General features: G+C 36.7%; 1 protein-coding gene across 1 annotated transcript in view; it reads left to right on the forward strand.

Moving 5' to 3' along the window:
• The window catches only part of LOC149145064 (endoribonuclease Dicer homolog 4-like), a 303,060-nt gene that overhangs the window by 180,701 nt on the left and 104,969 nt on the right, over positions 1-17,390 (forward strand). Inside the window, 1 exon segment of the mRNA XM_089448258.1 lies at positions 2,959-3,077. Within this exon segment, the coding sequence (XP_089304384.1) occupies positions 2,959-3,077 (119 nt within the window).

The following is a 17,390-nucleotide window of genomic DNA, read 5'->3' on the forward strand; positions in this document are numbered from 1 at the left end:
TGACCTAAAAATCATTGACCCAAGCATGAAACCCATGCTTTAATATGTCAATTTCTTTTACAATAAAACTTCTTTTTCTTTCTTTTGACAAATACATTATATTATGACTCAAATACAATTATGAAGACCGACACTAGTTACATTTTTCAACAGAAGAAAGGGGCTTAGAAGCCCTAATGAAATCTGGAAGTTTGAATGATTTGTAGGTGCAGGAATGCTCTGAAATATCCTTGGACATGGAGTCTTCAAGTGCAACTTTAGTGGTCAATAGGTGTAAAATGTCATGATGCTTTGAATGTTATTGAGCAAATGCTATTTATTCTTTCCTTGAGTGCATCCATTGGATTACAGATTTTTGTACGAAGTTACAAATGTGAATTTTTGAGGGGGGTCAGGGAAGGAGTTTCAGACAGATTTGAAATTGAAGAGCACGAGAACCACAAATTACTTACTAAGTGTGATGGAGAGGCATAGATGGAAGGCACGTATTGATACACATCATGATATATGGTGCACACATTATGACGAATTGTAGAGGCACAAATGTTATAAATTAATAAATCTAGTATATCATATATATTATAAATTAATGTAATTTGTATTTAAAAAAAATTATAAATACATTAATATAATAGATAATAGTAATTATGAATTTAAATTAATATAAATTATATATATTTTAAATATTTTGAGAATGTGAAATATGTATATGGACGAGTCACGAACATAATGGCAACCTTAACTGAATCTCATAGATAAATTCAAATTTGAATTGACTTTATTGTTGCTGAACTCAAACTCAAACGCGAACCATGTGACATTGGTTTTATTTGTATTTTTTTTCATTTTTTTAATATTTTAGTTCATATATTTTAGTTTGTTTGAGAAAGATACAGAGGAAGTGGGATTCCATGAAAGAATTTATTGCACTTTATTCCATAACCTTAAGGTCATTACATATCAATTCTCTTCTTGAGATAAGTGCCTATATTTTATGTGGAGATAATTTCTATGGAAGAAATATATAATGTAAGGGAACATGGCATAATTGCCTATTATCTAATCAAATCTATGGAATCACATTTTAGCAATGTGATTATGGCATTGGTAAAGGTAGTTTAGTTTTCCTAAATTTCAGACAGGTACTCTTTTCTTCTGCTTGTGAATCGTGATGAACTTCGATGCCATTCTTATTAGTAGAGTGTGTAATTCCTGAAATACAGTGTTGACAAACTACTGTTTATATCTAATTGCCATGTTGAATTTGGATTTGGAGATCTAGGGCATTTTGCAAAAGTTACATAAAAGAAATATCCTAGTCACAATAATAGAGGATCACTGTTCGTTTCTTGAGATATGATTGCACCACCCTTTTGCTTTCTTAAAATTATTAAAGGCTGAGATTGCTAATATATCTGGTTGTTCTCTTTACATAGATAAGGGATGATTTATGGTTGTGTATGAAGATTCATTCATTAATTTGGAGTGCCTTCTTACAACATTAGTGGAAGGTCTAGTTGATTCATCTAATAAAATCCTTTCTTAAATTAGATTTCCTAGCTAATCTTCTCTCTTATTTATTTTGGGCCCCTATGTGCAAACATAAGACTGCATAACTCCAAGGTCAGGCACGAGGCCTATCGAGTTCATCCTATTATACTTAGATCTTTTTTTGCATAAGATTGTGATACACCGTTTGAGCCCATCCTATTATACTTAGATCTTTTTTTTGCATAAGATTGTGATACACCGTTTGAGCCCAATTTGTACATCAAAAACAAACTTAGGTGACAATGGGCATTGCATCTAAGCTGTCCAAATCTGTTGCAAGTGGTATTATGACTTGGTATCTTAAATGAGCAGATCTGCAACACAACTGAGTATATTTCTATACTACATCACACCTTCAGTGGGCCCATTAACTTATCGAGGCAAGATTTATCCTTGTCAAACAGTAGTGTATGAAGCCTCTCATAGCTATGTGCCATAAATCCTGCAGAGCTATCATTGATAGCATGGATCATTTGCTCCAACAATGGAGAATGAGCACAATTATGAGATGCAAGAAAAACCATATTTATAGTGAGATAAATATCCTCCTCCATGTTGAACATATTAAGAAGTAAACATGTCAAAGATTTCCACTTATTTGATGAGCTTGGAATTTTTGCAGTTGTAGACTCCTAAGTTGTTGTTAAAACCCACCTATTACGGATGAAATTCACACTGCCCCAACCTGCAAACTCTCTTTCTTGCTATAAGAACTTAGTAAACTCTGAAAATTAGGTGCTCAAATGAAAGCATATGGGAAACAAATGCTAAGAAGTTGCTTGAGTATGTTTCTTGGGTTTTTGAAGATTTCCCTAGGGCCTCAAAATCCCAACCTGCTTTTGGAACTTTAGGGCTTTTTTCAGTTACTTTTGGGCATAGCTCACTCTCGTTTTTACTTAATCTTAAATTTTGTTCTTGGGGAGTTCTCTATTCTGAATCCTATTATGGGGGTGATGTTACCTCTCTAACAGCTCAAATATTTGTTGAACCATTATGGTGTTTAGCATAGTCTAATTTGTGTCAATAGGCTGTATGTTGGAACATTGATTTTATGTTCCCTATGTATTTGGTTAGTATTCATCATTTTTTATTTGGAGACAAAGCTCATTACTCTTAGACAGGTCATCCTTGTTCACATCATTCGTTTTATTATTTAAACAAACAAATATTAATTATTTGAAGTGTTGAGTAATAATTAGTTGTATTGGCATTTTAATGAAGCATCTCCTTATAAATCTGAGTACATAGTATGGCTATCCCATAATGTCCAAAACTATCTTGTGCAATGAACCCTTGAACATTATAGGGCTTGTCTTTTGTTCATACCATTTATTGTGTTGTTTTTCCTCTATAGCTTATCAATTTGTACCCTATTGAACTTCCCTATTTTCGATTTTGGCATCCCAGGTATAATGTCACTCTGGAATACAGAGAGCAACCCTTCTTAAAGGCAAAGCAGTTACTTGGATTGCATAACTTACTACATGATCGATCACAAGTATCTCCACGTTCACAAGCAAACCATGGTTGGTGTCTCATCTCAATACTAATTTAAACATGATTATTGGCAAGGTATCTTGGCTTTTCATTGATCTTATGAGGATGTATTTTCATCTTTTACCCAGAACTTTAAAAAAGTATATTCAGATATATCATCTATTAGTTTTAACTGATATGGTAAATGTAAATCTAGATTTTGGTAACCGTTCAAGACATTGTACTTGTGGTATGTTTCATGGGACATACATTATCACACTAATTCAGCGTCGATGTTGTCTCATTCAATATTTTGTCATGTTTGTCTAATTGTCATTTTCATTATTCTAAAAATATAGTTTATAGTTTTCTTCAAAGAAGCCATGTTGTTTGCATGTTAGACCATTATCACAAGAAAATGTATTGTTGGAATTTTCTTTCAAAGTGCTAGTCATAGCATCGCTTAATGTGATGATATGGTTAGATATAGAGCAGGGTTAGAAAGGATTGAACAAAATGTTCATTTTGACTACTTCATCATGATTTGTAAGCAAGCCTCTCTCTAATTTGGTGGGAGTATTGAGTGTAACCCATTTACAATTTTCAACAAATAATTCCTTGATTAAGAAGTAGCATGTGGGGGGTATTTATTCCTCCAAAGTCTCCCAAGACTTGCGTCTGACCCTAATCGTATATAATGACTCACATTAGTGTGTGGGTTGGAAATTTACCCACTCACTCAATAACCACTGAGACAAAAATATGCATCCATAAAAGATCATTGAATAATGATATGATTTTACATTTGCATAGCACTCAATATATATAGTTTGAAAACGGCCTTGTGACTTTTTGTTGAAGGGTTTTGACTTTGTTTAATTTAATTATATTTAGTCTCTTTTTATTTAAATTGTATATACAGATATATTTTATCTAAGTTATATATGTTTCACTTTTACTTATACCTTATATTATTTATTTCTCTCTATCTCTATTCATTATATAACATTGCCCTTTGTTGAAAATTGTAACTAGGTTCGGTCTTCATTATGATGTAATTGTAATCATGAAACTGTATATTCTTTATAAATAAATAAAAATGAAAGAAAGAGAAATATATTTTATTTTGGAGCCTGGGTTTCATACAAAAGTTTGAGTCAAAAGTGTGTTCTTCGTGCTTTTAGGTCTTCTAGGTCTTTCTCGGATAAAGAATAATATTGGTCATGTGTCATAGTCCCATTTGGACACATTGTAATGAAGGAAATTTTTTATTTTATCTTGTGAAAAGCAATGGATAAGTCCAAGACCAAATTGGCCCAAGACCAAGGACAAGTCGGCCTAAGGGAGGGGTATTTGACCCTCAAGAAAGGCTATAAATAGGTGGGAGCTCAACCTCATTTGGACACTCAACTCAAACAAGTTTGATCTGCAATAGCGAAGGTGAAGAAGAGTAGCTGGAGGATGAAGAAGAGGAGCAGAAGACAAAGTTTGTCAAGGGTTATCTTTCTCTCTGTCTCGCTAGGGTTTGTGACGCTACCAACTACAAGAAGCTTGCAGGGCGCTGAAATTGCAGTGCCAAAATTTTGTTGCTGGGGTCGAAGTTGCAGTAGTTGTATTGCAATATCAAAGTTTTGAAGTTGTTTTGAAGCAAATCTTGCTGGGGGCTAGCTTGGGTCTTGAAGGGTTGGTTGGATTTGGTCTTTTTTGGGCCTTGGAAGTCTCTATATAAAGTAAATTCTAAAGAAGAGAAGAATTTTCTAGGTTTTCCCCTTGGAGGGGTTTTTCCTTGGCTTGGAGCCTATATCCTGTGTACTATGTGATCTTCTTGTTTTTTGTAATTGCTTGATGAACAAAATTAAAGAAGTAATGAAAGAATGTGATGCTCCTTTTTTTGGTGTTCCTTATGGCATGGTTAGGATGAATTTTCATGGTTGGAGGCAGACAGGTCACAAGTGTAGGTTTACTTCATCATGGGCCCATGTAATAACCGATCTTGAATTAAAGGGAGCATAGGAATTCGGGCATTATGAGTTCACGGTTGTACCATTTGGGTTAACCAATGCACCAACAATATTTATGAATCTTATGAATAGTGTTTTTCGCAAGTATCTCGACCACTTTGTACAAGTCTTCTTAGATGATATTCTCATCTACTCCAAAAATGAAAACACTTACAGATAATATTATCTTGCCTCAGGGAGCACCAGTTATATGGAAAACTATCCAAGCGTTCCTTCTTCCAGAAGGAGATTCACTACCCAGGACATATCATATCGGGTGAAGGGATTTCAGTAGATCTTGAGAAGGTAAAAGCAATCAAGGATTGGCAGATACCAAAAAATGTGTAGTTTTATGGGTTTAGCCGGATACTATTGAAGGTTTGTTGACGGGTTCTCAAAAATTGCAAAGCCTATCACAACCCTCCAACGTAAAGGAGTTAGGTATGAGTGGACCTTATGGCATGGTTAGGATGAACTTTCAGGGTTGGAGGCAGACATGTCACAGGTGTAGGTTTAATTCATCAGTGGGCCATATAATAACCGATCTTGAATTAAAGGGAGCATAGGAACTCGGGCATTATGAGTTCACAATTGTACCATTTGGGTTAACCAATGCACCAACAATATTTATGAATCTTATAAATAGTGTTTTTTGCAAGTATCTTGACCACTTTGTACAAGTCTTCTTAGATGATATTCTCATCTACTCCAAAAACGAAAACACGTACATATAATGTTATCTTGCCTCAGGGAGCACCAGTTATATGGAAAACTATCCAAGTGTTCCTTCTTCTAGAAGGAGATTCACTACCCAGGACATATCATATCGGGTGAAGGGATCTCAGTAGATCTTGAGAAGGTAAAAGCAATCATGGATTGGCAGATACTGAAAAATGTGCATGAAGTGTGTAGTTTTATGGGTTTAGCCAAATACTATTGAAGGTTTGTTGATGGGTTCTCAAAAATTGCAAAGCCTATCACAACCCTCCAGCATAAAGGAGTTAGGTACGAGTGGACTGAGGAATGTCACATTGCATTATCTAAGTTTAAAAGATTGTTAACTAGTGCAACAATCTTGCGAGTACCTGATAGATAAAGACTTTACTGTATGTACTGATGCATCCAAGCAAGGATTAGGTGCAATATTAATGCAAGATAAAGGAGTAATAGTGTATGCCTCAAGGAAGTTAAAGCCTCATGAAGAACTCTACGCCACACATGATTTAGAGTTGGCCGCTGTAGTACTAGCTTTAAAGATATGGAGACAATAATTGGTAGGGAGATGTTTTGTGCTCAAAAGCGACCACCAAAGTTTGCAATACTTGTTTACCCAAAGGGACTTGAATGCTAGGCAAAGACAATGGAGTGAATTCTTAAGCGAGTATGACTTGGGAATTTCTTACATTAAATAGAAGGAGAATGTAGAGGCAGAGGCTCTAAGTAGAAGACCAAGGATCTTTTCCCTTATACCCATCAAGGTATGCTTGAGAGAGCAAGTGCTAGAACATCTCTTGGAAGAAAGTTGGTATTTAAAAGTAAGATCTGGACTTAAAAGTAAAGGTCCAAAAGAACCTTAGTTTGAGAGATGAACTAGAGGATGATGGATTGTTATGATTCCATGGCAAAATGTATATTCTTAATAGTGTAGATATCTGAAACACCATCCTTAAGGAAGCCCACATAGCACCGTATTGTGCGTATTTTGGTGTAAAGAAAATGTATGCTAATACAAAGAAACTCTTTTTTTTGGCAGGCATGAATCGCGATATTCTCCAATTTGTTGCAAAATGTTTTAAATGTCAGCAAGTGACCATCGTCACCTAGTAGGTCTCCTGCTATTGACATTCCTATGACCAAATGGGAGGTGATTTCTATCCATTTTATCGTCGGGCTACCTCTTATGCCACAAAGGCACAATGCCATTTTGATTGTGGTGGATAAACTAACGAAAACACCCACTTTATTCCCGTAAGAGATACTTATGAGGTTGTTGACGTTGCTCGAGTATTTATCAATCAAATCATTAGATGTCAGGGAGTTCCTAAGAAGATCATATCGGATAAGGATATATCATGATTCACTTCAAGATTTTGGACTTGTATGCAATTGGCCTTAGGAATTCAACTAAATTTAAGTATGACTTATCATATTGAGACTTATGGACAAACAGAATGGGTGAACCAAGTAATAGAAGATATGTTGAGGGTGTATGTTATGGATCAACAAACACTGGGAAAAGTACTTTCCCTTAGTTGAATTTGTATACAATAACAATTACCATAGTTCAATAGGAATGCCCCCATTTGAAGCATTATATGGAGAGTCGAGGACCTTGCAGGACACTGCTAAATTGAGACAGGTTAGAAGATTCGGTGATAGTGGGGCCAAAATTAGTTCAAGAGATGGAGGAACAGGTAAAAAAAATTAGGCAACGGTTGAAGGAGGCACAAGATAGACAAAGAATTTATGCTAATGCTCACAGGACAGATAAAAACTATGAAGTAGGGGATCAGGTTTTCATCTGCATCAGACCAAACAAAAGCACCATCTTGTTTGGAAAAGGAACAAAGTTTTCACCTCGGTGTATTGGGCCATTTGAAGTTTTAGAAAAAGTTGGACATGTCGCCTATCATTTTGCACTGCCACCCCACTTGCATAAAATTCATAATGTTTTTCATGTGTCTGTGCTAAGACATTACATACCTGACAAATCTCATAACCTTCAATGGAAGGAACTGTAGGTATTGGATGAGGGAACCATATCGATCGAACCCATACGTATACTGGAATATAGAGTTCGACAACTCAAGAATCGCTTGGTAGACCAAGTTAACCAGTGGGACAAGTATAGTCCCAGATCGACTATCTGGGAAGACACAAAGACCATATGCCAAAAATACCCCAACTTGTGTTGATTTTGAAGCACTTAAAACCTTATTTTTATATCTTTACTTTATTTTAGTTGGATAGTTGAGGCTGCCATTTTGCACTGTTCTATAACTATGAAAAGTTACACGTAAGAATGGTTTCAAATTATTTGCTAAACATTGTTGGTACATGGATACCAATATGATGTATGTTATTTGCTTAAAATTGCTCGTACATGGATACCAATATGAAGTATGTTATTTGTTTAACATTGCTGGTACATGATACTAATATGAATTATGTTATGGATGTGATGTCTATAATTTTTTTTTTTTTACACATCAACATGAATGATGAGATGGAAGTAAAAGACTATATTTGACTACTCAATATGAAAGTTAACTTGTGGACATATGGGCAAGACATAGCTAAATACATTATATGAACTCAAAGATCAATATCATAGATAACAACATATTTGGAATGCACAAAAATTGTGATTTGAATACATTTGGCTTTGAACATATTGATGCATATGTTATAATGTGTGAACAAGTGTTTACATTGCCGATAGTATTGTTACCAAACTAACCACGTGGTGACAAAACTCCTAGAACAATTGATACTCAATGAGATTCCATGATAATGTGTTAACCCTAGTCCTATTGGGATGGGTGGAGGTGTTGCCCACCGTTTATCCTCCAAAACCTGGAGTCATGGGAGGACTGTGCGAGTCACGTCCCCTAGACATGTGATGATGACTACTGGATGCCTACTAGTAGTTAAGTCGACATAATCGATGTTGTCACCCTTGAAGTTGATGAATGGTTGGGTTAGTATAGCTAACGCATGGAATACTCCAATAGAGGATGGATGAGATGGGGACGAAAGAGATTATGAATGATAGGATGATTCTAGAATAGCTTGGGAGTATGACTAGAGCGTCGCATGACTACTAAGTTGTTAACCTATAACTGTTCAAAACATAAATTTTCAAGCGCCTTCCCATTAAACGAGAATTCAATACGGAACACAATCTTTACATGATTATTCTAATTTTTAAAATAATCACTGCTATACTATATAAACTTCAACTTCGGGACAAATTTTTCTGAAGGAGGGGTGTATGTAATAACCCATCTCGAATTAAAGAGAGCATAGGAATGTTAACATGCATACGAGGCATGCATATATGCATGCCTCGCATGCACTACCTAATTCACTAGAATATAATGATTATATCGAATGGGGTACTTGATATGTGTACCATCATCATAATATATAATTCCAAAATAAAATTAATACAAAGGATTATACAAAATAAAAGGTATTTTTAATTACAGTAATTAAAGAACTTGTATATATTTTATATTGACTAAAAAGAGACTAAATCATTTCAATAAGTCATTCCCAAATGACCTTAATAATTAATTTTAAATTAAATTAATAAATTTGAATAAAATATAAGTTCAATAAAATAACATTAAGAAATTAAATTGCTAAAACTTCAATTCTCATCAATTAAATAAATATAGCACTTAAGTCTATCACTCTTTACTTTATTAAATGTGACCGCCTCTAAGAAATAAAAGAGTAGTGTGGGAGTTGGAATTCGCTCCACCTGTGACTGACAGAGAACTAGGAAGAAAAATATTTTATTAATTGGGACCTTGAAACAGTGGAGAGGAAGGTGGTGGAAGGATTGGTGTTATAAGAAGAGAGGAGATGACAAAGGAAGGGGGAAAATGTTCTTGACCTTTTGGGAAAATGAAGGCAAAGGGGAATACACAGAGAAGCAATACTGAGAGTGAATCTATTGAAAGAAATTTGATAATTGAGCAATTGTTCTTAGACTTTTGGGCATGGGGGCCAGAAGACCTCAAATACAAAGTTTTCTAGATTTGGGAACCAGATAGTTTGATCCCAAATACGCTGGGAGGAAACGGTAAAAAAAGACAAAAAAAATGTTCTTGACCTTTTGGGAAAACGAAGACAAAGGGGAATACACAAAGAAACAATACTGAGAGTGAGTCTATTGAAAGAAATTTGATAATTGAGCAATTGTTCCTTTTTTTTGGGCACAGGGGCTAGAAGACCTCAAATATAAAGTCTTTTGGATCTGGGAACATGATAGGTTGATCCTAGATAGGCTAGGAGGAAACGATTAGTTTGGTAGTAGGAGTGTGAGTAACGACAATCCGGAAATGCCTCCAAACATATTTCTAGGTATTTTCTGCATTTAAAATTGTTAATTTCTAGCTAAATTAAATGTTTGAGTAAATTTCAATGTCTGGTAAAATTTTATATTTAGGAATTGTTTATTTAATTGATTGTGGGCGCTAAAGCCTAGGGGATTTTGGAGATGTTTTATGGGGTCTAGAGGAGTTCACTTGCCATATTACATCATCAGGATTGATTCCGCACGACTTGCTTCTCGTTCCATTGCATTATGATAATTCCCGTAAAGTGGGGTTCTTATTGTGCCTAACTCAATTAATTATGCTTAGGGTGGAAATCTGAGAGGAATACTTGATGGAACACCTTAGCGTAATAGCTCGTTGGAACCGGAACGAGAAGACCTACAGGATGAGATGGTTAGAAGTGATTTTCAGTGGCCTGAGTAGGCATGGTGGTCAATTTACCATTTTCCCACATTAAAAAGATATTTTAATTGAAATAAAAAGAGGGAAACGTGCTCAATGATTAAAATAATAATAAAATAGGAGGTTCTAGAGGGGTCCATCAGATCTATAAAAAGAGGAGGAGGCCATTATAGGAGATCTTGATTTTTGATCTTTCTTCTTATGCGAGAGGTTGGAGAACTCAGTTCTCTACTTCATTGATAGCTTAATTATCACAGTTATATTTGTCATCATTAAACTAAAACACAGATCAAACCTTCATAAACTCCCTTAATAAACGAGCAATAGAAATCAACAGATCCCTTTTCAAGGAGATACTTTCTATGCTAAAGCAAGAACAACCACAGAAAGAGTTGGAGCTTGGACACAAAATTCTTGCACTTGGGACAAATTTAAAACGCATGAGGGTCCCTGGAAAGTCCTTTTCAAACTAGATGAACTGGATGCACTCCTTTGTGAAGTGAACCAATTAGAAGGGAAAAAACTAATTTGGGTTCTATAACCAGCTATGTTTGCTCTCATACAACACAAGTTCTTGGAGGAACCTTGTGAAGGGGTCAGACTTCCAGTTGCATCTTGTCTCAGTAACATCATGAGACTAACCACACCTATACCTCCTTACAATGATCATGTTATGAGGAGAATTTTCAGATTGACAATAGACTTTTGAAGACTTGAACAACAATGTGGGATCTACCTTTGGGAAGAAGCTTGAGATTCTAGAAATCATTGCTATGGTCAGAACATATGAAATCATGTTTGATCTAGAATGTGATGACTTGATCCATCAGATGTTCCAATGCACATTAAGAAACATCACCCTGACACGGTCAAAAGAAACATGCTGTCCATTTTGTCTTCATGTATGGGAGGCCATGAAGCCATTTGCAGGAGGTTACGAGCCAAGTTTGTTAGCCATAAGAAGGAAGGAGTAGTTGGTCTCACCTACTTCTTATGAACTAGACGAAAGGTTGGTTAAGAAGAACATAAAACTATTCAAGAGACAGTTGGCAAAGGAGGAGTTGTGGAGGATTTGTGGTGACCAACCGTGCAACAAGAATGAGCTGAGGAGAAAGGGGCTTTGCTTCACCTGCAAGAAGCCTTGGGGACCTGATCACTCATGCTTGGGTGATACAACAAAGATGATTGAGGTAGATTAGGAGGAGGATCCTTCTAACTTTCTGGATGAGGATTCTTCTTTAGTTGAGTCCATGGGTTCTTATGAGGATACCTCTGAGGAGCATGAGCAGTTGTATGGAGTTGTTGACAACAACCTAGATACATATTCTTGTGAGCAGTCAATAGACCCCATGGGAGACATTCAGGGAGATGGGTCACCCGTGATGATTCAACATGAGCAGCATATGGTGGAACATGGGTCAGATCAGGAGTATGATATGCACGATGGGCATGATTGGCCATTTTTGGAGAGTCAACTAGTGGCTCATGTTGAGCCTATGATGGAGGAGGATGAGTAGTTGTCCTTTTAGCCAACCATTGGTGAGGAGAAGATAGATGCATAGGAAACTAATGAGGTTTTCAACACTTGTTATCAGGGGGTGCTAGAACCTAATAGGGCAACTTTGCAGGAGATTGGTAGATTGGAGGAGCAAATAGTTTCTATTCAGATGAGTGGGGATATTCTAGAGATGGTGGTGCATCCATCTATGGGTCTACCCATTGATGAGGTGCAAATAGGTGTAGTGGCAGCCAACGGGGTTGTAGTATATACTAGTGACAACCCTCTCGAGGAGTACATATATAGGGCTTGCGGCACCATTTTCCCACCTTTATACTTCAGAGTGAGGGGTAAAGTTTTCCTTGTTGGTTGATTGGTCAGAGCGACAGGAGTTGAGCATGGACTAACATCCGCCTAGTAGACTTCTTCTATACATAGGTGTCCATGGATTAGATTCTTTCCATGAGCTGGCTTTGTGGGAGATCATGAGTTCCTACTGATGGGGTGATATTTTTGGTCAAGGACATAGTGCAGCAGGAGCACTTATGTGTGAGGAACACTGCATGCTTTCGTTGGTAGTGCGATGTAGGCCCACAACTCTTCAACATTCCAACGCAACATCAGTAGAGTAGGATTGGCATTGGTTAGTGTCTTAAGTTTGATGGGAGAGAAGTTATGAGTTGGTACACGATTGATGGAACAACATTCATAATCAGAGCTATAGCATAGCAGATGTCATGGAGCATTGATGATTGTTCCTGGTGGCATTGGGATCCAGGAGGATTTGTTGATGAATGGTTCAGTCAACGATTGGTTTGGGATCTGGGCATTGAGGGGTCCGTTCATGGTGGGTTGAAACAAAGGCATAGCATCACGCAGTGGTTTGTATGGGATTTGGGCATTGGGTCTCAGTTGCATTGAGCCACTAAACTGGTCCATAGGTTTGAATTGCTTGAGGGCAAGCAATCTTGGGGTGAGAGGATGTTCCTTTTTCTGGTGTTCCTTATGGGATGGTTAGGATGGATTTTTAGGGCTGGAGGTAGACAGGTCATAGGTGCAAGTTTACTTCATCAGCGGGCCCAAGGGCTTTTGGAGATGTTTTATGGGGCCGAGAGGAGTTCACTTGCCATATTCCATCATCAGGATTGATTTCGTACAAATTGCTTCTTATTCCATTGCATCATGATAATTTTTGTAAAACGAGGTTATTATTGTGCCTAACTCAATTAATTACGTTTAAGGTGGCAGTCCGAGAGGAATACTTGACGGAACACCTTAGTGTAATAGCTCGTTGGAACCAAAACAAGAAGACCTACAAGATGGGATGGTTAGAAGTGATTTTCAGTGGCTTGAGAAGTCATGGTGGCCAATTTACCATTTTCCCACATTAAAAAGGTATTTTATTTAAAACAAGAGGAGGGAAATATGCTCAATGATTAAAATAACAATAAAATAGGAGGTTCTATAGGGGCCCATCAGATCTATAAAAAGAGGAGGAGGAGGCCATTACAGGACATCTTGATTTTGATTTTTCTTCTTGTGTGAGAGGTTGGAGAACCTGATTCTCTACTTCATTGGTAGCCCCAGGACGAAAACCCTCGGTTGACTTAGTGGGATTGGGCGAGTACCCATCTCTCGTCGGTGAATTCATCTAGAATTCACAAGAGAGCTTAACAGTGCAATTCAAGTAAGTTTGGAGCACCGATGCAGTGCAAGATTCCTTGAGGCCAACTTCTAGTTCAACTATTTTCAGTGTATCTGCATGTAACCTTGTTTCATATAGTAATAAAGCTGAGATTGTTTTCCAGTTTATTGTGTACTTGTTTGCCGCATGCTGATTGCTTTATTTTACATGACAATGTTTTGTTAAATTTATGAGAATCTAGTTGTGGAGATTTTGTTTAAGAGACATTTAAGAAAAATACCCATAATTCCCCATATTACAAAGAACATCTAACATCACAAGTAATTATCAAGTTAAGGAAAATAAGTTATAATATGAAAGTCTACAAATTTTCCAACACCCTGCGCTTTTGATATGCTTTGTCCTCAAAGTAACTATGACAAATGATATTGTTGCCAAAACTTATTTATCTTCCATGAGATGTGATCTTCTTTATTTTTAGATTTCTCAAAATGTGTGTCCTAGTGATGAGTTTGCATTGCATTATTATTTGAAAGCATATGATGACCCTTTTGGTCTCTTGCTCAGGGAGAAACATGTTCATAATTTGGAGGAAGCACAAGTTGTTGCTATCAAGTTAAAGAGAAATATTCTTGCAGTTTGGAAAGGGTGAGCTGCACAATCCAAGTTGTTTGATCCATCGAGTAGAGCACTTGAGGGAGTGAAGGAGGCTGCCAACATTAAGATACCAACACATCATGCTAATTTATTGTGATATTTGTCCAATAGATTGACCATGTTAGAGAGAAATCAACAAAATTAACAGGCTATCCCAAAACACCATCATCCACCACTTTTGCCTAATGTGAGCTTATACTTGGATGATCATGAATCAGTGGTTGCATCACTTGAGTCATATGCAGAGTTCGATTAAGATGAAGTTGAAAATCCAAATTTTCAAGTGGATTCGTTGGTTTCCTTAATTGATGATGATAAAGTTCAAGGGGAAGAGCAACAAATCAACCATCAGATTTGGATCAACGAGAGACCTTGTCATTGCCTATCCCCATGGTGGTTCAAGGACAATTTGATCAAATACCATAACGACATTGGAAGAAACTTTTGGTTTAGCCAGAAGATGATATTTCTTATCGTTTGCCCATAATGCCGCATTTAGATTATGTTCGTCAAGGAGATCCTCTTACAGACTATTATTGGATGTCAAGGTTACTCACAATCTAGTTGAGCTCAGGATGAAGGAAATGTTACGGTAGGAAAATTTGAAGAGTCTTGGCTCTTGTACATTCTTGTTAATTAGTATTTAGGTACCATGCTCCAGATTTCATTCGATAGTCTTTATTAGTTTCTTAGACAGTGAACACATGAATGCACCTTTCTGGCTTATGAGGCTTCATGATTGGTTGCAATGGAGGATCGAGTATGTTGATCGTTCTCGTCTAATCGATCACTTGGCTACATGGTTACATTGATCATTTGAGTATGTTGATTGATGATGGCAACTTTGAGAAACTTCCAAGATAAGTAAGTCTGAGCTTTCGTCTAAAAAATAAAGAAAAAGGAAAAAAACAAAAACAACTTTGGGTTTCGAGAACTAGATTTGCTCTGACTTTTACTGTTATTTTCTGATTTTTGCAAGGCCGATTTTTATGTTTGTGGAAGGAAAAGAAGAGTGTTTGGTTTGCATATTTTTCCTTTGTGTTAATTATTATTTAGTCCTAGGTAGCATTTTGCTGAAATAGTGTCTCGTGTCATTGCAATAAAAGCATATTATAAGGTTGGTTCATCTCTTGGTTCAGCCACTTAGGTCAATAACTTTGATACCCATTATGTGTTAAAGGTCAAATTTTGAGTCCTATCTAGTCTATCCACACAACTATTCTTCAACTTATGCTTAGGTTAAGACTCGATGGGGGCTATTCATTGCTCATCATCAAGTATTGTGTTCAATAGGTGGGTAGTGTTGAAGTGACAATCGAATGAGTGTAGAGTCATATTATTGTCTTTTCTCTTCAATCTACATTTTGTCATTATCCTTGAGTCAGTTATTCGCCCCTCATCTAGCACTAGTGACATGGTGCCACATTATCATATAATTCCTGATGATCACTTGGTGCTGAGGGAAAAGAATCCTTATTGCCTTTCTTTTCAACAAGTTTCCCCTCATTGATTTTCACACCTTGCCTGGGTGTAGCTCAGAAGTTGAGCACTTTGGTGGTTGTTAGCCTTATTAGTGATCACTTTGCATTTGACAAGGTCAGTGACCATTGGGCCTTGATCAAATGATCATGTTAGCTATTCAACTCAAGTACATATTTCATAGCCAGTGAGCCTCATTGGTTTGTTACTTTGTTCCTAGGAGATGCTTTCCTCATTGGCATCTCCCATGTGTCAATTTCAGCACGCATCCACTAGGAGCAACATACAGGTTACACGATTGCAGTTTGTAGTTGGATGAGCATGTGTATGGATGAGACCTCCTTTCACTCGATCAAATGTGGCACCAAACATGTTGACTCCATTGCCTAATGGATAAGCACATGAGATTGAGATCATTATTCAAAAGATACACTTCAACATACATGCACTAATTTAAGTCTACTAGATAAATGGATACATGATGTCCTTTATAAAAATTTGTAGAGACCATTGTGTTACTGCCATTCCATAGGGGGATACTGCCTTTTGAGTCTGCCATTGTTAACCCCTAAATTTGCCTCTTGAAAAATATAGAGGGGTAAAGATTAGCACGTTTCATCAGGTTGGAGGTTGAAAGACAAATAAGGATATAGATTGGGGGTTTCCCAAGGAGAATAGTTGCAAGATTGATTCAGTGATGGTTTAGACACATTTTGCATATATTGGAAAGTTGCTATTTTTAGCAGGTTCCTTACTTTGTAGGAGATGAAGTTCTAGGGATGATACAAAATTATTGATCACATATTTGAAATCCTTATGAATTCAAGATTCTAGTGAAGGCCTTTCTGGGTGACATGCATGGCACTTACTACTTTTATTAGGTTTTGTTCAGAGGCTTGCGTGTTAGAGTTAATGGTATATTTAAAATCATTGTGAGATTTGAGTCCAATGAGCTACTTACAAGCGACATGAAAGAACTTTCTATTTTCAGTAGTGCTTGCATGCCAAATTTGATCGTGGATTTCGATTCTTTACTAGAAAACAAATGCGATGAGTATAATTTCATGAGATTTTGAGGACTTTCTATTTTTAGTAGTGGTCGCATGTTAGGTCTAAGTACACATTCAATTTCCAACTGTGTTTTGAGTCTTGTGGTGGTTTTTTCATCCAAATCTAAAACAATTCTATTTTTAGCACTCAGTGCATGGGAACATTGATTACATATTCAAACTTCCCACTGAGTTCTAAGTCTAATGGTAGTGGCTTCATCAAAATCTAAGCTTAGCAGTCACTGCATGGGGGCATTGACAACATATTTTGGTTTCCCATTAGATTATGAGTCTTATGTGGTATAATATTTTTGGGCATGTTGTCAGATTTCTATTTTTAGCAGTGCCTATTTTTAGATGTCATATATATGGTAGGGTACCCCTTTCTATTCTTGCATTTGATATCTTTTCTTATTTTTATGCGGGGTTCTTATTTTTGGCCTGTTTGTTTTAGCAGCATGAGGTGGCAGTATGAGGGGATGCCATGTAGTAGCAATTATGAGTGAAAAAGTGGCATGAAATGGGATGAGTCATTAGCGAGTTGGTAGAGGATGAGTTGACATG

This window comes from Pinus tabuliformis, chromosome X (genome assembly GCF_031772625.1).
Source record: "Pinus tabuliformis cultivar Carrire ecotype Pingquan chromosome X, CPIR1, whole genome shotgun sequence".
Classification (NCBI taxonomy): domain Eukaryota; kingdom Viridiplantae; phylum Streptophyta; class Pinopsida; order Pinales; family Pinaceae; genus Pinus; species Pinus tabuliformis.